Source organism: Hemiscyllium ocellatum, chromosome 1 (genome assembly GCF_020745735.1).
Source record: "Hemiscyllium ocellatum isolate sHemOce1 chromosome 1, sHemOce1.pat.X.cur, whole genome shotgun sequence".
Lineage (NCBI taxonomy): Eukaryota > Metazoa > Chordata > Chondrichthyes > Orectolobiformes > Hemiscylliidae > Hemiscyllium > Hemiscyllium ocellatum.
Window position 1 is genome coordinate 117,471,475 of NC_083401.1, and position 25,595 is coordinate 117,497,069.

At 40.0% G+C, this 25,595-nt stretch overlaps 1 protein-coding gene across 4 annotated transcripts in view; it reads left to right on the plus strand.

Annotated features, from left to right (window-relative positions):
* ppargc1a (peroxisome proliferator-activated receptor gamma, coactivator 1 alpha) overlaps window positions 1-25,595 on the plus strand; it is a 150,657-nt gene that overhangs the window by 103,375 nt on the left and 21,687 nt on the right. For all 4 annotated transcript variants that reach the window (XM_060825233.1, XM_060825241.1, XM_060825250.1 and 1 more), the window contains one exon: window positions 12,838-13,795. In XM_060825233.1, the coding sequence (XP_060681216.1) occupies window positions 12,838-13,795 (958 nt within the window). The remainder of the gene's footprint in view (window positions 1-12,837; window positions 13,796-25,595) is intronic.

Sequence of the window (25,595 nt, forward strand, 5' to 3'; positions counted from 1 at the left end):
TTTTATTTTTAAGTAACCATATACTTGCCATGAAATTTTCCTTTTATTTAAGTGTTAATTGTAAAGCAAAACTAATGTAAAACTAAATATCTAGTGCTGTCTTGATATTGTTAATTAAATAGAAAGAGCTTTTTGCTCTGCAAAATGAATACATTGGAGCTTATGATAATTAGGATTGAGATATGGTGGCTAGATGCTATTTCTAAACAAAGTTCTATTTCCCCATATAAATGCTCATCAAATCAGCCATGAAAGCTGAAATTGGATTTTAAATTTTACACATTGCCCAGTAATTTATAAACATTTTGGTATGTCTTTGCAGTTTTAGGTTTCTTTATTATTATTCAACATTCTTGTTTCAATAAACTGTTAGACTAAATGCTTCACTAAACTGAATATTCAACAGCAAGCCATGTTATGAAGAATGCCTCCCTCTTTTGAGAGACTTACTCGTGACTTTGGCATTCCACACAATCTTTCTGCATATTTTCCACTGACCACATACAAATTAGTGCATGTAACAGTAGAAGCACTTCAAACAATCACTTTAGGAATTAAAACAGAGTTAAAATGGCACAGTACACCCAACTTAGGTGATACAATCAAAATATTACATACCTAATTGGAACAGTTGAAACATAAAATTGAATATAGTTGAAACCTACGATGGCAGTGTTTAGTTGTATTCTGTATAATAGCTCTTATGTTTATTTTTGCTCTTTGACTTTTCACATTGTTTCCTATCTTAAAAAAAAACTTTATTGCCAAATTAATTTTCTTCTGTGCCCAAATGAATGTGTATGCCTGCAGTACTGGAACATTATAGAGCACTTGATCTGCATAATTGGATGTACAGCAATCAGTGGTCCCAAAATACAATTAACAAATAATAGATGCAATAGTTCACGAAATAGCACATTGTTCCACTTTTCAATATGATAATGACTGAACTGCTACCACAGTTTCACTTTTACACCTGTATCCCTTGACTGACTAAACATCTATTTGCTTCAACCTTGAAAACAATTAATTGTGGAGCATCTGAGATCCCCTGAATATGGATTTTGGAAGATTAACAGTTGTCTGAATGAAGATATTTCCCCTCATCTTGCTCCTAGATGATTCAGGAAGTTAGGGAGAAAATTACAGGACCCCTTACAGAAATATTTGTATTATAGTTACATTGTAATAGAAGGACTAGGCCATTTGGCCTGTGTAGCCTGCTACACCATTCATAAAGATCTTGGCTGAACTATCCATCGTTTTAGCTCCTCCTACCTGCACTATCCCCATAACCCTTAATTCCCCTAACGTGCAAAAACCCATTCTACAGTGTAAGGAATATATTTAATGAAACTGCCTCCACTGTTTCCCTGAGCAGAGAATTCCATAGATTCACAACTCTCTGGGAAAAGCAGTTCTCACTCATTTCTGTACTCCACCTAATTTTGAGGCCATGTCCCCTAGTCCTAGTTTCACCTACCAGCGTAAACAGCTTGCCTGTGTCTATCTTACCTATCCCTTTCATAATTTTATATGTTTATCTAAGAAGCCTTTTCATTCTTCTGAATTCAAGCGAGTACAATCCCAGGCAACCTCTCCTCATGTGGTAACCTCCTCATGTCCAGAATCAACCTGGTGAACCTCCTCTGCACTGCCTCCAAAGCCAGTATATCCTTCCTTAAATAAGGAGACCAGAACTGCGCACAATATACCAGGTGCAGCCTCATCAACACCTTGTACAATTGCAGCAGAACCTCCCTGCTCTTAAATTCAGTCCCACTAGCAATGAAAGCCAATATTCTGTTTGCCTTCATGATTACCTGTTGCATTTGCAAATCAACATTTAGCAACTAATGTAAAATGTAAGTAATACTCTGACCTACTATTTTTACTTCCAAAGTGGATAACCAACACAACATTGTACTCCATCTGCCAGACCCTTGGCCACTCACTTAACCTATCTTAATCTCTCTGCAGACCCTCCACACCCTCTGCACCGTTTGCCTTTCCACTCCTCATAAAGTGTCATCAACAAACTTGGATATCTTACACTCGGTCTCTTCTTCCATTTATTATTTATTTATTTATATATATATATAAAATGAACAGCTGTGGGCCCAACACAGACCCCTGTGGCACCCTGTTCACCACTGATTGCCAACCAGAGAAACCCCTATTTATCCCAATTCTCTGCTTTCTATTGATTGGCCAGACCTCTATCCATACTAGTACATTCCCTGCAAGTCCATGCATTTTTAACTTCTGATTGAGTTTTTTAAGCAGCACCTTATCGAACGCCTTCTGGAAATCCAAATAAATAACATCCACCTGCTCCCCTCCATCCTTTGTGCTTGTTACATCCTCAAAGAACTCCAGTCAGCTTGTCAAACACAACCTTCCCTTCCTAAATCCATGCTGTGTCTACCTGATGGAACCTGTCCATCCAGAGATCTCACTATTCTTTAATGATAGTCTCCAGCATGTTCCCCAACTATAGATGCTAAGCTAACTGGCCTATTAGCCTGCACCCTTTTTTAACAGCAGTGTGACATTTGCTGTCTTCCAATCTGCTGGGACCTGCCTGCAGTTCAGTGAAGTTTGGTAAATTATCACTAACACAGCTACAATAACTTCAACCATATCTTTCAGTACCCTGGGATGCATTCCATGAGGACCGAGGGACTTACCTATCGTTAGACCCTCAAGTTTGCTCAACAATGAGGCCCCTTTAATGATAGTATCACTTTTAACTATGGGTGACACGGTTTGATTAGGAGTGATCAGCATAGCTTTGGGTCAAGATCATGCCTAATAAATTTGTTAGAGTTCTTTGATGAAGTAACCAGGAAGGCTGACAAGGGCAGGTTGGTAGACATAGTCTATATGGATTTCAGTAAGGCATTTGATAAGGTCCCACATGATAGGCTACTCTGAGAGGTTAGACCGCATGGGAGCTAGCAAATTGGATACAATTGGCTTGATCGTAGGGTAAGGATCCTCGTTGGACTGGAGGCCTGTGACTAGTGGAGTGCCTCATGGTTTGGTGCTGGGTCTATTACTGTTTGTCATCTAGATCAATGATTTAGATGAGAATGTGCAAGACTTGATTAATAAGTTTGCAGATGACATTAAAATAGGCAATATAATAGACAGTGAGGAAGGTTGTCAGAAATTGTAGCAAGACCATGATCAACTGGGGAAGTGGGCTGAGAAATGGCAAATGGAGTTTAATATAGAAAAGTGAGGGGTCTTGAATTTTGGAATGTCAAATCAAGTTAGGAGTTTAATGGTGAATAGTAGGGCCTTAAGGAGTATAGTGGATTAGAGGGACCTTGGAATTCAGGTGCACAGTTCTCTGAAAGTGGAGTCACAGGTAGACTGGGCAGTGAAGGAGGCTTTTGGCACACTGGCCTTCAGTGAGGGCATTGAGTGTAGAAGTTGAGAAGTTACGTTGCAGTTGTACAGGAAATTGGTGAGGCCACAGTTGGAGTATTCTGTTCAGTTTTGATCATCTTGCTGTAGGAATGTTATTATTAAACTGGAAAGAGTGCAGAAGAAATTTACAAAGATGCTACCATGACTATTAAGTTTAAGTTATAGGGAGAGGTTGGACAAGCTAGGACTTTTTTCTTTAGAGCATAGGAGACTGAGGGGGGATCTGATAGAAGTGTATAAGATCATGAGAGGCATGGATAGGGCGAAGGCACTCAGTCTTTTTCCCATGGTTGGGAACCAAGCACTAAAGGAAATCATTTTCAGGTTAGAGCGGAAAAAATAAAAGGAAACCTGGACGACAACTATTTTACACAAAGGGTAGTACTCATGTGGAATGAGCTGCCAGCAGAAGTAGTTGAGGCGGGTACATTAACAACATGTAAAAGGCATTTGGTCAAATATGTGGATCAGAAAGGTTTAGAAGGATATGGGCCAAGTGCAGGGAAGTAGGGTTGGCATGGATGAACATTTTGGTTGGCATGGACCAATTTGGACTGAAGAGCCCAACTCCATACTGTAGGACTTTATGACTCTTTGGAAGTGCTAGATGACTGGAGAGTGCCTAATTTCTTGTTTCTTGTTGAAGAAGGGATGTAAAGGGAAGCTTGGGGACTACAGACCTGACTTCACTGGTGGGTAACTTGTTGGAGGTGATCCTGAAAGATATGATTTTATATGTATCTGGAGAGGCAATGAATGATTGGAAGAGTCAGGATGGTTTTGTGTGTGGGAAATTGCATCTCTCAAACTTGATTGAGTTTTTTGAGGATATAACCAAGATGATTGTTGAAAGCAGAGTGGTAGATGTTGTTTACTTAGACTTTAGTAAAGCCTTTAACAAGGTTCTGGATGCTAGATTAATTAGAAAAGTTAGATCACATGGGATTCAGGGTGAGCTTGCCAATTGGATACAAAATTGGGCTATAACAGCAGGAGGCAGAGATTGACGGTGAAAGGTTGTTTTTCAGACGGGAGGCCTGTTACCAATGGAGTTCCACAGGATTAGTGCTGAGTCCACTTTTGTTTGTTATTTATATAAATGATTTAGATAAGAATATAGGAGGAATATTTAGACATCAAAGTTGGTGGTATATTGGACAATGAAGAGGGTTATCTCAGATTATGAAGAGATCTTGATCAATTGGGTCAATGGGCTGAGGCTTGGCAGATGGGGTTTATTTGAATAAATGCAAGGTATTGCATTTTGGTGAAACAAGTAAGGATAGGACTAATACAGTTCAACATAGACCTAGGGTAGTGTTGTAGACCAGAGTGACATAGGGCCTTGGGTAGTGTTGTGGAGCAGAGTAACATTGGGGTTCAGGTACATAATTCTTTGAAGTTTGCATCACATGTAGATTGGGTGAGTAAGAAGGCATTTAGCATGCTTCATTGCTCAGACCTTTGAGTATAGGATTTGGGACGTAATGTTGAGGTTTTATAGGATGTTGGTGAGGCCTCTTCTAGAGTACTGTGTCCATTTTTGGTTACTCAGTTATTGGAAGGATATTATTAAACTGGAGAAGTTTCAGAAGAGATTTAACAGAATGCTGCTGGGAATGGAGGATTTGGGTAAGAAGAAAGGCTGGATAGGCTGGGATTTTTTTCAGTGGTGCATAGAAGTTTGAGGGATGGCCTTATAGAGGTTTATAAAATCATGAGGGGTAAAGATAAGGTGAATGGCTGTTGTTTTTTCCCTAGATTGGGAGTTTTCAAGACTATGGGGAATATTTTTAAGGTAAGAGGACAAAGATTTACAAAAGATATGAGGGGCAATTATTTTACACAGAGTGGTTCATGTGTAGAATGAACATCCAGAGGAAGTGCTAGATGTGGGTATTATTACAATGTTTAAAAGACATTTAGATAAATACACGAATAAGAAATGTTTGGAGAGGTATGAGCCAAGAGCAGGTGGGTGGGCCTAGTTTAGTTTGGGACTGTGGTTGGCATGAACTGGTTGGACTGAAGGGTCTGTTTCTATGCTACATGACTCTATGACTCGATATCTTGAGACTGTGCCTCCTTTTTCTAGATTCTTCACCAACAGAAACAACGTTTTTATTGTATATTCATATTAATGTTCAGTGTTGAACTCGCCACATGGCTATGCTTGCAGACTCAGCCGGCCTTTCCTTCCTTCACATTGCAAAGTACAACATCCTAGAAAATTCTCAGTGCACATAATTAAAATACTGTGGAGGAGCTGTAAGGCCTGTAAGCATTCTGCCAGTTAACAACCTGAGATGGACACACATTTTGGTAGAACTGACATAGTCATCAAAATAAGAACATACGGTATCTAAAAGGCTATCTCCAGCATACCCAGGAGACCAGGTCCTTTACACTTTGCTATTCTGTGCCCCCAACCATCTTTCTGTGTTCCCTGGATTATTTTCCTCTCCTCATGCTCCACGTCCTGATCCCACTCTTCATAACTAATCACCACTGACTCATCTTTACCAGTTCCAAGTCTTCATAGAAGAGTTTGTTTTCCTGTTCTCCTTCTTCATGCTATAAACTTAAACAGAGAAAATTACCGACTTTAAATGCAACTGTATGAAGCCAAAAGATGCATGTCACAGTGTGAGCTGCATGCCACAAGATTCTCATGTATAACTGACTTTATTTTAAAGGTAGGACTTTATTGGGAACTGTTCTGTGCAAATGAGTATTTGTGGCATGAAATGCGACAGGTCTAGTGTGATGCTTGTTGAGCTGTAAATGCTGCACTGATTTTATCCATGCATTTCAAAACAAAAACTGGAGGGCCCCTGTATTTATACATTGATTTGAGAATATGTCAAACTCAAAGTCTGTCTTGATCACTTGAGACAGATAATGATGCTTATGAAGGTATGATAGATGAAACAACATTTTTCTATGTATCTAGCCCCATTAACACAATGAAATATCCCAGGTTACTGTTCAGGATCATTATAAAACAATATATGACACCAAGCCACATGGAGGGAACATGGTCAGATAACCAAAACTTTAGTCAAAATGGAAGTTTCTCACAAACCTTTTAAATGATGAAAGCAAAGTAGAGAGAGAGAGAGAAATGTAGAGAGGGTATTCCAGAACTTGGCATCTAGGCAACTGAAGGTACAACCAACAATGATGGTATAGCAGTTAAAATTAGGGATTCATAGACAGTTAAAACTAAAAGAGTACAGATATCAAAGAAAGTTGTGGAACTGGGTTAGATGACATTACATAGACAGGGAGGTGTGGGGTCATGGCAACATTTAAAAACAAGGATGAGAATTTTTAAATCAAGACGTTTCTTGGTGCAGAACCAATGTAGGTTGATTTTCTTCATATCCTCTGGTCATGACTCTTGCCGTGATTTATTTGGAGTAAATTCTGCTCATCCGATACTGGATGTCAGAAAAGTAATCTAGCAACAGTGAAAGGGTTGAGAGAAATAATGGTAATTTACCACTAATGTCATCCTTGTAAATGCCTTCAGACGATATCACTGAATGGCAATGTGTAGATGAGAAATAGAAATGGGAAAGGGAAATTAAAGGACTGAGGCCTGGGAACATCAGAGGTTACAAAATAGGTGCTGGAGAATAAGTCATTGAAATTGATAACTTGGCTATGTTTACAAAGGTAAGAAGAAAACCAGTTGAGAGCAGTCCCATTCAGTTGGACAACAGTGGAAAGGTGTTAAAGGAAAATGGTGTGATCAAGTCTATCAAAGGCTTTAGATGGGTTGAGATGGATGAAGAAGGAACATTTACCTCTGCCACAATTATATTGGATGTCTTTTGTGACTTTGATAAGAACTATCTCAGTACTGTGGCATTGGCAGAAACTTCATTGAAGTTATTAAATATGGAGTTCCAGGAGAAATGACAATGCCTGAAGATATAATGAAGAAACTAGTCTCATATGTCTAAGAATCCAGATCATAAATATCAAGTGGAACTCTTTAATTTTAGAAATACCTTTTTAAGAGGTAACAATTTAAATACGAACATTTAGCTATGTGAAATTTTGAATCCAGGAAATGTAGCCCTTTTTTTTGAGTAATGACTTAAACATTTACAACTAATGAGGTAATTACTTCCATGTATAAAACCTGAACCCTTGTTTACCTACTGTGTAGTATGGAATTATTTAGTCAACATCTCATAATACTATTGGAAAAGGTTTGAGAAATTTAATATGTTGTGGGTTCAGAGCATTGGTCTACGTAATCTAGGGTCATCCCACAATACAGTGCTGCAATGTAGGAAGTACCATCTTTCAGATGAGACATTTGAAATTATGAAAGCACTGATAAAAGGAGACAAACTTTTGATAATAAGACAACACTAACAGTCTTCCAATCCTCTGCCACCTGACTTGTAGCCATCAAGGATTTAAAATTACAGCTAAAACTTCTGATATATCCTCACATGCCTCCCTCAAATATCCTGTTTACATTTCATACAGCCCTGAAGATTTATCCACCCTTAAAGCTTCTAAATCTGCTAGTACTTCTTGTCTCTATATTAGATTTGTTTATAATTTTACAGTCTTCCACCCGATATCTATACTTGTCATCCTTTTCCATTGTGAGGACCAACACAAAGTCATTGCTGTCTTCTTCTGGGTCTACAAGAAGATTGTCCCTATAGTTCATTATGAACCCAACTCTTTCCTTGGTTATTATGTTGTTTTTTTATACATTTTAAGAAACTGCTTTTGAGTTTCCTTTTATTCTACCCACCACTGTTTTTATCATGCGTTCTCTTTCCATTTCTAATTATTTTGTGAGCTCCCTCCTTGCACATATATTCTTTTCAATGGACTTGCTGTATTGAACTCTCAGTATATGTCATAAGCCTATCTTTTTTTCTTAATCGTAAGCTTTATGTCCCTTGATATCCAGGGTTCATGATCTTATTATCCTAATGGGGGTATATTTACTTTGTATTCTCAGTTTCCTCATTGAATGCGTCCCAGTGTGTTCTGACACAATTTTATCATCAATACCTACTTCCAGTCCAAATAGTTTCTTAGTAAAATTAGTCTTTCCCCAGTTTAAAACTTTGATTCCTGACTCATTCCAATACTTTGCCAGAACTATCCTAAATCTAACTAAATTATGGTTGCTATCTCCAAAATGTTCCTCTACTGTTAAGCTTTTCACTTGCCTTGGCTCATTTCCAATTATTTGGTCCAGTTAATACTTAAAATCCCTGACTATTACTGCCTTATTTTCTTATGTTTCTGTGAAATGCAATTACATGTTTGAACTGCTATCATCAAGTTTGATGATGATGGGACTTGATGACTTTCTGACTGTTTAGGGGCCTAACATACAGACCGAGCATGTTTGTCTCTGTATATTTAGCTTCAACCTACATGGCTTCACTTATTGAACCTTCCAAGATGTCATCCATTCTCACTGCTATCATTGTTTTCTTGATCAGTATGGCAATATCTGCCCGCCTCTCTATTGTCTCTGTATGTGTATCAAAGGGAATAGAGTATAAAGGGAGGGAAGACTTACTGAAACTCTGCAGAGCATGGGTCAGACCACAGTTACAATATTGTGGACAATTTTAGGCCCCTTCCTGAGGGGCGGTAGGGTGTTATGCTGCCTTTGGAGGTGGTACAGAGAAAGTTCACTGGGCGGATATGGAAGAACTATTTTGTAAGGGAAAGTTGAATAGGTTGGGCCTGTATTCATTGGAACTTTGTGGCTACCAAAGAGAGTCTGGTACATCAAACTCAGACAGTGCTGAAGAGATACACACGTTTGCACTGCAGCACCCCAGCAATGGTCCTCGAGACTGATGGCATGGTGAGTGAAGAACAAAGAATGTGGTACAAACTCCAGGTGATCCTTCCTATCAAGGGGATCTAGATCAGGAGGCACCTAGCTAGAGGAGGAACAACATATATCTGCCTCAGATGTCTCTGCACAGGACACTTCAGAGGTGGCTGGCGCCTTCACCTCCACCCTGTCTACTGTCTTCTATCTCTTGGAAGTTAACTTCAAGGAGGGTAAACTGACCTTGTGGCATGAAAGCCCTCAGCTTTGTGTCGACCCTGGATCACCCAGTCAAACTTCCAGGAATAATGGGCTCCACTACCAATCAGACTTCATTCACCCATCTGCAGAGCTTAGGACTACACTAGGAAATAGAGGAAAGGAGCAGAAGATGAAAACATTTTGTGGGAAGTTTGGAGGCATGGATGACAATGTATGTGACTTTGCAGAGTTTTAGAAATGCCATTAATTTTACCTTACATCTGGTCGTTTGTCTGTGTCTGTGAGCCCAACTGTCATTGTTACAGCATGAGGCATGATTTCATGGTCACTGACGATGACCCATGGATGGCAGTTTGTGCTGAGAGCCTGCTGCATCAACTGGAAACAAGGAGGACAAGGCCTATATAGGGTTTTGGATGGTGCTGACACTTTCACCCCTCTTCTTACAAAATCCCTATTCTTTCATAGCCTCTACCTCCAAAAGTATTGGTGTGAATAAATTGGTTGGCATTGTCTATGAAAGGGAACACAGACAGGGAGAGCAATGGATGGCCAGGGAATAGAGGCTTCACAGCTCTTGTTCTGTACAATGCATAGTTCTATGGTGTGATGTTTTTTCTGTTTAAAAGCTCTAACATTGGTGGGTCCTGCTGCCCCCTCCATCACAGATCAAGCCTGTAACCATGTTGACCCTAAATTATGCACTTTTCATTTCCAGCATGATGGAAGGCGAATATGAACATTCCTCAGCCAGTAGCTTGCAGCCTCCATGTCAAATTGTCAGTGAGCCCCTAACTATCCAAATCCCTGGTAGTTCTTCCCGTAAATTAATAGGATTCACACCCCACCGAACCTGCTCCTGGCCATTTTTCCCTCCCAGTTCTTGGCATATGACGTGACCATGCTAAATGTGGTCATTTACTTCACATAACACCACCACCCTACCCCCTCACCACCTCCCCACCCAACTTGAAACCAGGTGCTCCTGCCCATGGATCAGCTGTCCTTCTCATCCATATGGTCTTTTGAAGACACTGTTTCCCCTCCCCATCACAATATTTATCACCCTTTCTGCTCCACCTACATAACCCAGTCCTGATGGATAACTTGCTGCGTCTCCTTCCGCCACCTTTGCATGGTGAAAGTGAGGACTGTAGATGCTAGAGAGTGAGAGTTGAAAACGGTGGTGCTGTAAAAGCACAGCAGGTCAGGCAGCATCTGAGGAGGAGGAGAGTCAATGTTTTGGGGATAAGCCCTTCATCAGGAGCTACTGTTTTGGGACCCTCTGACTGATAGACGCTTACATAGACTTCAGTGACAAATACGCCCTGATGCTTGCTTGCTGCACATATGGTGCATTTTCTGCATAAACTGTTGGATGTGAAATTGATTAGCATACTGCTGTACAGCAAGATGTATGACCTTTGACTGAGAACTGCTTACCAATAAGACAAGCTGCCTGGTTGTGTGATTACATTAATTAACATGGCAAGGCATAGACGCTGGATGCATGTAGGTGCTAAGTGAGTGATCACTAAAAATACAAGTGAGCAGGTCTGAGATGCAGCCTGGTCCAGTCTATGAGCTGAGTATCTGTTCACATGAACAAAGTGTCCCTACTGCAGCCTTTAAATGCTAGCTGCCAATACACACTGCAGTGAAAACCTGCTTTAAGTGCCCTGCCACTGTATCAGAGAGGTGCCGTGATGGTCATAAAAGATTGGTGAATGTCAGACGCCAATGTTCATTGATGAAGGGTGTGTATGGCTGGTACCCCAGTATCATGCCCTGTGATGATGTGTGGCCATACATGGTGTGGAGGTCCATTGCAGCAAGTGGTGAGCTGCCACAAACCCGCTCTGGTTTCCACGTTGGGTTTTCTCAATACCAAGCTTGTTTGGTCCATCTGGTAAAATAAAAAGCTGAATATTTGCAAGGTCGTTTGTGTCACCAACAAGGCGTTTAACAAGCAATGCTGCCCCTTAATTACAACTCACTGAGAATGAAAAACTCACCATGCTACTTGTGAAAAGCATAAAAGATGGCTGGAGACACTCCCAATGTGGAGACGGGCCTTGCCAGATTTCTTATCAAATACTGTCACAAAACTTCTCATACCTCGCATTGTTTAGACTCCTATAAGATTCAATCCTACATTTCAGTCAGTAGTTTGGAAGATTGTAGATGCAATTTATTGTAATTGCATTTCCTAATGTTCTTACATTTCTACAGATATACATTTAAAGATTTCCTAATATTCTGACCTCTTGCACGCCAAAATTTGTGATAGCATGAAAAACAGTCATATTTAAGAATTTGGGTGCTCAGTGTTCAGAAATTATAGCTAATGGCATTCTCTGTGACATTTGACAAGTGGTCTATTAAATTGATCTGAAGAAAGGCAGAATAATGAGAGACTCTGAATAACATTCACTGGAGAGGTCATTCACAGGCGTGCATAAATAATTCAAAATATGAATACAAATGCAAAATTACATTGTCATAAAAGACCATTTTTCTAAGAAAAACTATTTTGAAAATATTAAGCATCACTGATATTGTTTGCACAAAATGATTTGCCAATGCACCTATTCCTTGTGTAATAGATATGACCTATTCATTGCAAAGTGCAGTAGGCAGCACGTACAGAGGGAGCAAAGAGATTATAGAATAACAATAGCCTGAATGACATTCTAGAACAGTTCAGGGTTTTTGTGCACATATATATATAGAGAGAGACATTTATAATAAACCACTATTTGTTGAGTTTAGCATAAGATATCATAGGTTTTTACATATATTTGTCAGCAGTGATTAATACCACAAAGTATAAGGACATCAAGAATATTTGAATGAAATAGACAAGAAATTATTGTTTCAGCAGCTGTCATTTTTTTAGCTGATTTTGTGCATTTTTAAAAATGCATTCTGTATGAGCCATATTAGCCTATCTAAGCACATTTCAGACTAATTTACCTATATGTGGTATTATAGCTGAGATTGTTTTATTACTTGTTTTATATGCATCTCTATATATTGCATATCTGAAGAAAATGCAATATCATTTAGAAAACTTTGGCTACATTAGTGAACCCTTCATTTAAGTAATGAGCAGCAATGAAACAGAAACATTGTAATCAAGTCATTTAGAATCTGTTGCACGCTGGATTAATGCAAATTGTGTTGTCAGCTACATAAGTCAATGCAATACTGAATATATCACAATGCAATTTAGTTTTGAGTACCTTGTTACTTACTAAAGTAGTGTATGAAAATGTTCTTGATTCTGATTGACTTCTTATCACTTAGTGAGAAAATATATATTGTCATTTTTATTTCAGGTCTAACACCACCAACCACTCCTCCACATAAAGCTAACCAAGATAATCCATTTAAGACTGTGGTCAAATGCAAGATATCTTGTAATTCTACAGTACATAGTCCACCACCAAAGAAATCACGTTTAAATGATTCTGCTTCTAACTCTCAATTGAGCAGTCCTGTAAAGAAGGGCCCTGAACAAACTGAACTATATGCCCAGCTCAATAAAACTTCAACTTTATCCAGTGCACTTATTACCCAAAATGAAGAGAGAAAGATGAAACGGTCAAGCACAAGGCTTTTTGGTGACCATGATTACTGTCAGTTCATAAATGCTAAGGCAGAATTATTAAATACCAGAATGTTCTGCAAGGAACGAGAACCTAAAAGTGGTAAACTCCAACATTACCCTGTCAGAGAGTTCTTGTCAGGGGAGCACAAACAAACCTTTTTTTTCACTAGTGATGAACAAGAATATGAGAAGGAAAGTCAGCAGCTGGATATACATCCTATCAACTACTCTAATACCAGGATACAACTGAAAGACCAAGAGATTCGAGCAGAACTAAACAAGCACTTTGGGCATCCAAGTCAAGCCTTTTTTGATGAAGTAGAAGATAAAGAAAGTCATCAAAGAGAAAAAGACCTTTGTCATGAATATTATTCAAAGTTGCCTACTTATCTCAATGCAGGAATGTCTCTCGATGGTGTATTTGATGATAGTGATGATGAGACTGAAAAATTTCTGTATCCATGGGATGGAACACCCGATGGGTTATTGTTAGAAAGACCTTGTTCTCGTTCTCTGTCCAATTCTCCCTGCAGTGACTCTGTTTACTCGCCAAAGACTTATGCACCTTCTCAAGGAATAGTCAGGTCAAGGTCTAGATCTAATTCCTACCCCAGACGTAGAGCTTACTCTCGCTCCCCATATTCTCATTCCAGATCAAGATCACCATATCATAAATCCTCTTCCAGGTAAGTAAATAAATCTATGCCTAATTTAGGTAAATTAGAATATGTTGTATTGACCAACTTGTTTTCGAAGAATCACAACAAGATTTACATGAAAACTGATTTTAATCTTGTCTGTAGTCTATTTTACAGATACATTAATAAAATTAATAGGTGAAATTTTCTGTCTATGATTAAATTGCGTAAATATTGATAGTAACGTAATATTCCTTTATATGGTAGTGTTACAATTCTGACAAGTTGTCTATGTTCCCATTTCCAAACATTGTATTTAGATCTTCTGTTGGAAGTGTGGAAAATAGGAATGGGGCGGGTTGTTCAAACTATTGAGTCTGCTCTGCCATTCAATGTGATCAAATTCCGTACCCTGTTTCCGCTTTCTCCCCACAGCTTTGATCTCTTTAGCCCTAAGAACTGCATCTAACTCCTCCTTGAAAACATTCAATGTTTTGGGTTCAACTGCTTTCTGTGGCAGAGAATTCCATAGTCACCACTCTCTGGGTGTCCCAGTCCTAAATCATCTACCCTATATTCTTAGATTATGATCCCTGATTCTGGGCTCTTTGCTAATCACCAACATCCTTTATGTGTTTACCTAGTCTAGTCCTTTTAGAATTTCATAGATTTCAATGAGATTCCTCATTATTCTTCTAAACTCCAGTGAATACAGGCCTATCAATCCAATTTCTCTTCACACATTAGTCCTCCATTCCAGGAATAAATCTGGTAACCCTTCATTGCACTCCCTCCATAACATCCTGCTGCAGATAAGGAGACCAGAACTGCACAGAATACTCGAGGTATGGTTTCACCAAGGCCTCATGCAATTGCAGCAAGACTACTTCTATACTCTAATTCTTTCACTATGAAGGCCAAGGTACCATTTGCCACCTTCACTGCCATCATGCATACTTTCAGAAACTGGTGTTCAAGGACACTTGTGTCTTGTTGCACCTTCCCCTTTCCAAATATATATAACCATTCAGATAATAATCTGCCTTCCAATTTTTGCAACTAAAGTGCATATTCTCACATTTATCCACATCATCTTCATCTGCCCTCCCCTTCCCCTTCCCCCCACCCCTTATCCCTCTCCCTCCCCCTCCCCCTCCCCCTTCCCCTTTCCCCCTCTCCTTCCCCCCTGCCTTCCCCTCCCCCTCCCACTCCCACCTCCCTCTCCTGCCTCCCACTTCCCCCACACCCCTCCCACCTCCCCCTCTCCCCTTCCCCTCCCCCCATCACCCTCTTACCTCCCCCTCTCCTCCTCCCACCTCCCCCTCTCCCATTCCCCCTCTCCTCCTCCCGCCTCCCCCTTCTCCCTCCTGCCTTCCCCTCCCCCCTCCTGCCTTCCCCTCCCCCCTCCTGCCTTCCCCTCCCCCCTCCTGCCTTCCCCTCTCTTCCCCCTCCCCGTCCTCTTCTCCCTTACCCCTCCCACCTCCCCCCCTTGTAGCTTCTGGGAGTTCAGGTGTTATCAAGAACTGGCTCATTTATGTGCCTTCAGAGAGGTTTTTTTTTACTTGGAGTCTGATGGTTACAGCTAATTCTGTGAACTTTCTATTCTGAAGTAATATAATAATTTGTAACAACATTTGTCATTGAAGCAGTTGTTTATCAGGCTGCTCATCTGAGCACAACATATCCTTAACTATCAATGCAAAATTGTTCACTGGATTGGTGACATATTCTGCAAGTGTGGTAAAACCCAAACAAATTTGTACTAATAGTCACTTAGAACTAAACTGGGTTAATGGTTTAAAAGAAAAAGATACATTTTATCAAAGCTTTTCATCCTGCATTCTTCGGGTCAATTCACAAGAATATAAATACAAAGGGGAAAATATTTTTAGACTAAGGAGAAAGTCTATTTGGTTGGCAAATGGATTCTGATTGGTAAAGATGTTGCTATAGTGAATGTCCCAATTAGATGATGACTAACAGTTACTTATCAAGTTTGTGTATGAATTTAAACTAGGTAGGTTTATTCAGATTGCTCAAGGCATTGCCCAGATGAATGAATCTGAGAATGGCTGTCACCTATTTTGGACTAATAGTATTAAACAGTATAGAAGAGATCCATTGCTCCATCATGTTTACACTGACAAAAGACTCTTCATGAGTCCCACCTTCCTGTACGAGGCACATAGCCATGAATATTATGAAATTTCAAGTGGACATCTAAGTACTTTTTAAAGGTTACCCACCTCAACTATCCTCCCAGGCAATGCAGTCCAAATTCCCAATACTCTCTATGTGAAAGCTTTTCTTCAATCCTCTCTAAACCTGGTTCCTTTCAATTTAAAATCAAGCCCGCTCATTATTAACCCTTAAGTTAAGTGGAAACAGCAGCTTCCTATCTACCTTTTCTTTTGTTTTTGTAATTTAAATCCTCAATCTGGTCCCTTTTCAGTTCTCTAAGTAGAGCAATCTGACTTTATCTAGCTTCTCTGAATAGTTGAAATGCTCCATCCCAAGAAACATCCTGATGAATCTCCTCTGTATTCCCTCCAGTGTAATCCTTCCTATAGCATGGTAACGAGAACCACACTTTGTACTCCAGCTGTGACCTAACCAAAGTCCTTTTGCATCTCCAACAAAGCCTCCCTGCTCTTATAATCTATGTCATGTTTGATAAAGGCAAGTGTCCCATTTGTCATCTTAACTACCCCATTAACCAGTCCTGACATCTTCAGGGATATGCTTACAAGCATTCCAAAATCTCTTCGTTCCTCTGAGCTTCCTCATGTCCTGCCATTCATTGAGTACTCCTTTGTCTTGTTACTTGACTTACATTTTTCAGTGGTAAATTCCATCTGCCACAGATCTGCCCATATACTGACAATTAACTGGAACCCTCAAAATTGTTCATAAATACAACATAAACAGATTTGTGTATAAACTGGCTAATTAGGATGAAATTCATTTATATCATATTTGGTTCAATTATTTTTAATAATGATATATTGCTTGCAAAAATAATCACTATATTCTTGGTATAGATCGCAAAGTATATAGAAAGTAATGATTAAAAACATTAAGTATTAACTGTATTCCATTACCTTAGCTATTTAAACTTAAACGGATTAGTAAAGCTTTCTTGATGAATCTGGGGTAATCCAAGATGGAGGACGGGAAAAATTGTGACTGTAAGAGCTGCTCCTTTTTTTAAGCGATTTTAGATGTTGGAGGTGATTTCCTCAAATTCCAGGAGTATCAAGTACTGTTTTACATGCTCTTGCATTGTTTTGGAACTTTGGAGAAAAAAAGTCAAAACAGTGGCAGTTTTAAAAAAGAGAGAAGGACAGATAGAAGTCAGCAAGCACATGGTCAGTGGGAGAGAGTGAGAAAGGAACCAACACTGCTAACTGATCCAGCAGTGAATCTGCACAGCTATTGCTTTTGCTGTTTGTTTTCATTTATCTCTGGACATCTGAGTGCATCTAGGAAAAACTGACAAATTGCAAAATTCACAGATGACATTGGAGGAACCTGTAGGGGAGAGCTCACAGCGCAGGAACAGTTAAGTGCATAGTTTTTAACATGTAACCTTGCTGTAAGTCTACAGTTCTTTCTTGATTATATGTTTTATTGAAATCTGTCCCTTGATTACATTTTAAAAATATAAACCGTAAGTACACTGTCAGTATGGAGCACTGTTTTTTAGGGCAATAAGATGGTGCTATGTTCTGGGTCTGTAGATTATGAAGGAGCAAAGATGGCCTTTCATAGAGTGATGTGGGAGTTTAGGGACAGTTTCCATGTTACTGATGATTATGTCTGCAGGAAGTGTCTTTATTGTGAATCCTCTCAGATTGCATGGATCAGTTGAAGCAGCAGTTAGAAGCAATGAGGAATTTACAAGAGCTAGGGAGTATGGTGGATGGCAGTTATAGGAAAGGTGTAAGGCCACAGATACAGTTAGGTAGCTGGGTTAACTCCAGGAAAGGTAGGAGGAGTAGGCAGATAGTGCAGGAGTCTTCTGTGACTATCCCCATCTCAAACAAGTTTGCTGTTTTAGAAAATGTAGGGGTGATGGACTCTCAGGGGAATGTAGCACAAATAACCAAGTTTCTGGTATCAAGACAGGCTCTAATGTAAAGAGGGGTACATCAGGTTCCAAGTGATCGATTGTGATAGCGGACTCTTGAATCAGCGGCACAGACAGACGTTTCTGCAGCCAGCAGCAAAAAAATCAGAATGATGTGTTGCCTCTCTGGTGCCAGGATCAAGGATATCTCAGAGAGGGTGCAGAATAAATATGTAAGTTAGTTCACTGTGCTGGAAGATTTGTTTCCAGACGTTTCATCATCATACTAAGTAACATCGTCAGTGAAAGTCTCCGGAGATGCGCTGATGGTGTGTTCCACCTCTCTGTTTATAGGTCTTGGTTTCTTAAGATGGGTGATGTCATTTCCAGTTCTTTTTTTCAAGGGAAGCTAGATAGGGTCTAAATCAATGTGTTTATTGATGGGGTTCTGGTTAGAATGCTATGCCTCTAAGAGTTCTCATGTGTGTCTTTGTTTTGCTTGTCCTAAGACGTGTGTGTTGTCCCAGTCAAATTGGTGTCCTTCTTTGTTTTTATGTATGGAAACTAGTGATAGTGGGTTGTGTCCTTTAGCGGCTAATTGGTGTACAGGTGTCTTGGTCGCAAGTTTCTTGCTTGTTTGTCCAAAGTAGTGTTTTTTACAGTTTTTGCGTGGTACGTTGTAAATGACATTAGATTTCCTGGTAATATCTAACGGATCCTTGAGTTTCATTAGTCGCTGTTTGTAGGTAGGTGTTGGTAAGTTTGTGGGCTACCATGATGCCAATGGGTCTGAGTAGTTTGGAACTCATTTCTGATATGTCTTTGATGTAAGGTAATAGTTTTTATAGTTTTTGGTTGCATTCTGTCTACTTGTTTGGATTTGTTTCTGAGGAATTGACTGGGACAGCACACACATCCTAGGACAGGCGAAACAAAGACAAGCACGAGAATTCGTAGAGACATGGCATTCTAACCAGAACTTCACAAATAAACACATGGATTTAGACCCTATCCACCTTCCCTTGGAAAGAAGAACTGGAAATTACATCACCCACCTTAAGAAACCAAGACCTATAAATAGAGAGACGGGGCATACCACCAGTGCTTCACCGGAGACTTACTGATGATGTTACCTAGTATGGTGATGAAACATCTGGAAACAAATCTTCCAGCACAGCAAACTAAGTTACATACTTATCATCAACCTGAGCTACAAATCTTCTCAAATTCAGGGTGCAGAATGTTCTCAAAGGAGAGGGGGACTAGCAGGAGGTCATTGTACACATTGGAACTAACGACATAGGAGAAGGTAAAAGGTTGAGATTCTGAAGGGAGAACGTAGAAAGTTTGGCAGGAATTTAAAAAGGTCCTGGAAGGTAGTAATATCTGGATTACTCCTGGTGCTACAAGCTGGTGAGGGTAAGAATAGGAGGAATAGAGCAGATGAATGCATGGCTGAGGAGCTGATATATGGGAAAAGGATTCAAATTTTTGGATAATTGGAATCTCTTCTCTGGTAGAAGTGACTTGTAAAATAAGAATTGCACCTGAATTGGAAGGGGACTGATATACTGGCATTTATTGGAAATTTGCTAGAGCTGCTCAGGAAGATTAAACTAGTAAGGTGGAGAGGCGTGACACCGGGAAATAATGAGGAAAGAGATCAATCTGACATTGGTACAGTTGGGAAAGGGAATGAGTCAAACAATCAGGGCGGAAAGGAACAAAGCAGAGAACAAGATAGGACAGATAAACTGCATTTACTTCAGTGCAAGAGGCCTAACAGGGAAGGCAGATGAACTCAGGGCATGATTAGGAACATGGGACTGAGATATCATAGCAATTAAAGAAATATGGCTCAGGGATGGGCAAGACTGGCAGCTTAATGTTTCAGAATACAAATGCTATAGGAAGGATTGAAAGGGGGGCAAGAGAGGTGAGGAGTGGCGTTGTTGATAAAGGATAGCATTGATGCTGTACTTAGAGAGGGTATTTGTGGTAATGCATCTGGGGAAGTTATTTGGGTGGGAACTAAGAAATAAGAAAGGGATGATCACCTTATTGGGATTATGTTACAGATCCCCTAATAATCAACGGAAAATTGAGAAACAAATTTGTAAGGAGATTTCAATTATCTGTAAAAATAGTAGGGTGGTTATGGTAGGGGATTTTTAACTTCCAAACCTCGACTGGGACTACCATAGTGTTAAGGGTTTAGATGGAGAGGAATTTAAGTGTGTACAAGAAAATGTTCTGATTCAGTATGTGGATGTACCTACCAGAGAAGTTGCAAAACTTGACCTACTCTTGGGAAATAAGGTAGGGCAGGTAATTGAGGTGTCAGTGGGGGAGCACGTTGGGGCCAGCAACCATAGTTCTATTAGTTTTAAAATAGTGATGGAAAAGGATAGACCAGATCTAAAAAGTTGAAGTTCTAAATTGGAAGACTCATTTTGATGTTATTGGCAAGAACTTTCAAAGGCTGATTGGGGGCAGAGGTTCGCAGATAAAAGGACAACTTGAAAATGGGAAATCTTCAAAAATGAGGTAACAAGAGTCCAGAGACAGTATATTCCTGTTAGGGTGAAAGGAAAGGCTGGTAGGTGTATGTAATGCTGAATGACTAAAGACATTGAGGGTTTGGTTAAGAAAAAGAAGGAAGCATATGTAAGGTATAGACAGGAGAATCCTTAGAGTCTAAAGGCAGTAGGAGTATACTTAAGAGGGAAATCAGGAGGGCAAAAATAGACATGAGATAGCTTTGGCAAACAAGGTTAAAGAAAATCCAAAGGGTTTTAATAAATAGGTGAAGGACAAAAGGGTAATTAGGGAGAGAATTCAGCCCCTCAAAGATCAGCAAAGCAGCCGATGTGTGGAACAGCAGGAGATGGGGAGTATTTTGCATCAGTGCTTACTGTAGAGAAGGACATGGAAGATATAGAATATGGGGAAATAGATAGTGACATCTTGCATATTTCAGAGGAGGAGCTGGATGTGTTGAAACGCATAAAAGTGGATAAACCTTCAGGACCTGATCTGGTGTAGCTGAGAACTCTATGGGAAACTAGGGAAGTGATTGTAGGGCCCCTTGCTAAGATATTTATATCATTGATAGTAACAGGTGAGGTGCCAGTAGACTGGAGGTTAGCTAACGTGATTCCACTATTTAAGAAAGATGGCAAGGAAAAGCCAGGAAACTATAAACCAGTGAGCCTGACATTGGTGGTGGGCAAGTTGTTGGAGGGAATCCTGAGGGAAATGATTTACATGTATTTGGAAAGGCAAGGACTGATTAGGGATAGTCAGCTTGGCTTTGCGCGTGGGAAATCATGTCTCACGAACTTGATTGAGTTTTTTTGGAAGAAGTAACAAAGACAATTAAAAGCAAATTACTGCGGATGCTGGAATCTGAAACCAAAAGAGAAAATGCTGGAAAATCTCAGCAGGTCCGGCAGCATCTGTAAGGAGAGAAAAGAGCTGACGTTTCGAGTCTAACTGACCTTTGTCAAAGCAGCTTTGACAAAGGGTCAGTTAGACTTGAAACGTCCGCTCTTTTCTCTCCTTACAGATGCTGCCAGATCTGCTGAGATTTTCCGGCATTTTCTCTTTTGGTAACGAAGAGAATTGATGAGGGAAGAGCAGTAGACATAATCTATGTGGACTTCAGTAAGGCATTCAACAAGGTTCCTCATGGGAGATTGGTTAGCAAGGTTAGATGTCATGGGATACAGGGAGAACTAGCCATTTGGATACAGATCTGGCTCGAAGGTAGACGACAGAGGGTGGTGATAGAAGGTGGCTTTTCAGACTAGAGGCCTGTGACCAGTAGAGGTGCCACAAGGATCAGTGCTGGGTCCACTACTTTTCGTCATTTACATAAATGATTTGGATGTAAGCATAAGAGGTACAGTTAATAAATTTGTTGATGACACCAAAATTGGATGCGTAGTGGACATTGATCAGATGAGCCAATCGGCTGAGGAGTGGCAGATGGAGTTTACTTTCAATAAATGTGAGATGCTGATTTTTGGGAAAGCAAATCTTAGCAGGACTTATCCACATAATGGTAAGGTCATGGGGTGTGTTGTTGAACAAAAGGACCTTGGACTGCAGGTTCATAGTTCCTTGAAAGTAGAGTTGCAGGTGGATGGATAATGAAGAAGGCATTTGGTATACTTGCCTTTATTGGTCAGAGCATTGAATACAGAGGTTAAGAGATCATGTTGTGGTTGTACAGGACATTGGTTAGGCCACTGTTAGAACATTGCATGCAATTCTGGTTTCCTTCCAATCGGAAGGATGTTGTGAAACTTGAAAGGGTTCAGAAAAGATTCCCAAGGATGTTGCCAGGGTTGGAGAATTTGAGCTATTGGGAGAGACTGAATAGACTGAGGCTGTTTTCTCTGGAGTGTTGGAGGCTGAGGGATGACCTTGTAGAGATTTAAATATTCATGAGGGGCATGGGCAGGATAAATAGACAAGGTCTTTTCCCTGGGGTGGGGGAGTCAGATCGAGAGGGCATAGGTTTGGGGTGAGAGGGGAAAGATATAAAAGGAACCTAAGGGATAACTTTTTCATACAGAGGGTGGAGTGTGTATGGAATGAGCTGCCGGAGGAAGAGGTGGAGACTGGCACAATTACAGCAATTAAGATGCATCTATATGGGTATGTGAATGGGAAGGGGTTAGAGCAATATGGGCCAAATGCTGGCAAATGGGACTAGATTGGGTTAGATGTCTGGTCGGCATGGACAAGGTGGACAGAAGGGTCTGTTTTCATGCTGTACATCTCTATGACTCTAAAAAATTATGTACATGCTACAATGATTATTTGGTACTGCTAATATTGCTACTGTCAGAGTTGGTTACTAAAATATTGTGCCATTTGTGCACTGACAGCATGATATGGATGTATGAGTTTGACATAATTATTAAGAGATGTACACAACCAGCAGTCAAATTGACAATAAAGGGGAGAGAGGCAAGGAGGAAAGAACGTTGAGTGCGCATCATCAAGCCCTGCAGCATTTTATCGTGAGCCTGAACAGACTACAGCAAATTTAATGATCTTTCCTGATAAATGTATTTTATTAGTTTATATAAAAACTTACTTCATATTAAGAAAATTTTCTTTGGAGACAGGGTGTGACTTTTTTTTTAAACCCTGTTCCACTTAAGAGATTTTTTTTAACCATTGATCTTGCTGTGCTTGTCTTTGATAAGCAATGATTGACATCATAAGCAATGCATGGTGATTTCAGAAAATAATGTATCTCCCTTCCTCTCATAAAGATGATTCTTTGCTCGGCCAAGATTTCAGTTTGCCATTTAATAACATGCCCCAGTCAGCATTTTTCATACCTGGTCCTCGAATGCTGCCTGACCTGATGTGCTTTTCCAACACCACTCTAATCTAGACCCCCATTCTTCATACCTGAGCCTGGCTGATGAATGGCAGCTGGCTGTTCTTCCCTGAAAAGCTTTGCAATTTGAGCTAATCTTATGTATATGTCTTCAGCCGTACACCATATGGAATTACAGAAATCATCAGAAAGGTAGGAAGCCTAATAATATTTCTCTTTATTCACAAAGGATACTCCTTTTCCTATAGTTGGTATCATTTGGCTCAACAAAGGCCAAAGATTGAATTTACATCTCCTGGTGTGTATCATACATTTACTTACAAGCCATTGGGAGAAGTATAATTTGATTTGATTTATTATTAACACGTACTGAGATATATTGAAAAGTATTGTATTGTGTGCTAGCCAGACATATCATAACTTACATAAGTATGTCAGGATGATAGAATAATGCATAATTTAATGATACAGCTACAGAGAATAGGCAGAGAAAAATCAACTCTAATATGTGAGAGGTTCATTCATAAGTCTGATAACAGTGGAGATGAAGCTGTTGTTAACTCTTTTGATACATGTTTTCAAACCTTTGTTCCTTCTGGCTGATGAAAGAGGGTGAAAGAGAGTATGACCTGTGTGGGGAAAAGTCTCATTTTGCTGTCTGCTTTCATGAGGCAGTAGGAAGTGTATATGGTATCAATAGAAGGAAAGCTGGTTTTTGTGATGGACTGTGCTGCACTCACATGACTCTCTGTAATTTCTTGCAGTCTTGGGCTGGGCAATTGCCATACAAAGCTGTAATTCATCCAGATAAGCTGGTCCGTATGGTGCATTGATAAAAATTCATAACAGTCATTGTGGACATGCAAAATTTCTTTAGGTTCTGAGGGAGTAGAGGTTTAGTTTGCTTTCTTGATTATAGCATCAATGTGGATGAACCAGGAGAGAGCATTGGTGATATTTACTCTTAAGAACTTGAAGCTCTCAACCATCTCCACCTCAATACCATTCATACAAACAGGGGCGTGTCTTCCATTCCACTTCCTCAAGTCAATGACCAGCTCGTTCATTTTGCTGACATTGAGGGAGAGATTATTGTCTTTATGCCAAGATACTAAAGTGTCTCTCTTACCTGTACTCTGTCTCATTGATGTTTGAGATCCTACTCACTACAGTGGTGTTTTCAGTAAATTTGTCAGTGGACTTAGTTAAATTTGGCCTCACAATCATAATGTATAAGTATTATATGTAATAAAGGACTTAGTTAAATTTGGCCTCACAATCATAGTGTATAAGGATTATATATAATAAGGATTATATATAATAAAGTACCCAGCCTTGTGAAGAACTGATGTTGAGGATTATTGTGGAGGAGGAGTAGCTGCCTTCTTTACTGTTTGCAGTCTGTGAGTCAGGAAGTCAAGGCTCCATTTACAGACAGGCAAAATCCTAGATCTCAGATTTGGAGATGAGTTTTGTGGCAGTTATGGTGTTGAAGCAGAGCTAACATGAATGAATAGGAGTCTGATGTGGGTATTCTTGATATCCAGATGTTCAAGGAATGTGTATAGGAGCAGGGAGATGGCATCTGCTGTGGATACATTACAATAGTAGGCAAATTGTAGTAGGTCATGGTACCCTGGGAAGCTGAAGTTGATGTGTGCCATTACTAACCTCTCAAAGCACTTCATAATGATGGATGTCAGAGCCACTGGGCAGTCGTCATTAAGGTCCATTACCTGACTTTTCTTTGCACCGGGATGATAGTGGTCTTTTTGAAACAGGTAGGAACCTCACATTGTAGTAAGAAAGGGTGAAAGCTATCTACAAATTCTTCCACCAGCTGGTCCATGCAGAATCAGCGTATCTGGCTGGAGACTCCATCCAAGCTAGATGCTTTCTGTGGGTTCACGCTAAAAAGCCAATCTGATGTCTTTGACAGTGATTGTCGGTATAGATGTGCCCAAGGGTCTTGAGGCAGACGACATAATTCCACTGATTTTCGGTTAAATCAAGCATTGAATGCATTAAGCTCATTGGACAGGAATGCATTGTTGTCAGTGATTCTACAAGACTGGCTTTGTCATCTATTATATTGTGTAAGCCTTGCCACATTCACCTTGTGTTTGTGCGGTTAGCCTGGGACTCTAGTGTAGCCTCGTATTGTCTCTTGGCCTCCCTGAAGGCTTTGCGATGATCGTCCCTGGATTTCCTATATAGGTTAGGGTCACCTTACCTGAACACCTCAGGTCTGAACTTCAATATGGGGTAGATCTTTCAGTTTATCCATGGTTTCTGGTTGGGGAACACTCGGGTTAACTCCTTTGGCAAGCAGCCCTCTACACACGTACTGATGAAGTCTGACAGTAGTTGTATACTCATTTCGGCTGGCCACTGAATTCTTGATTATGGAGCAGTCC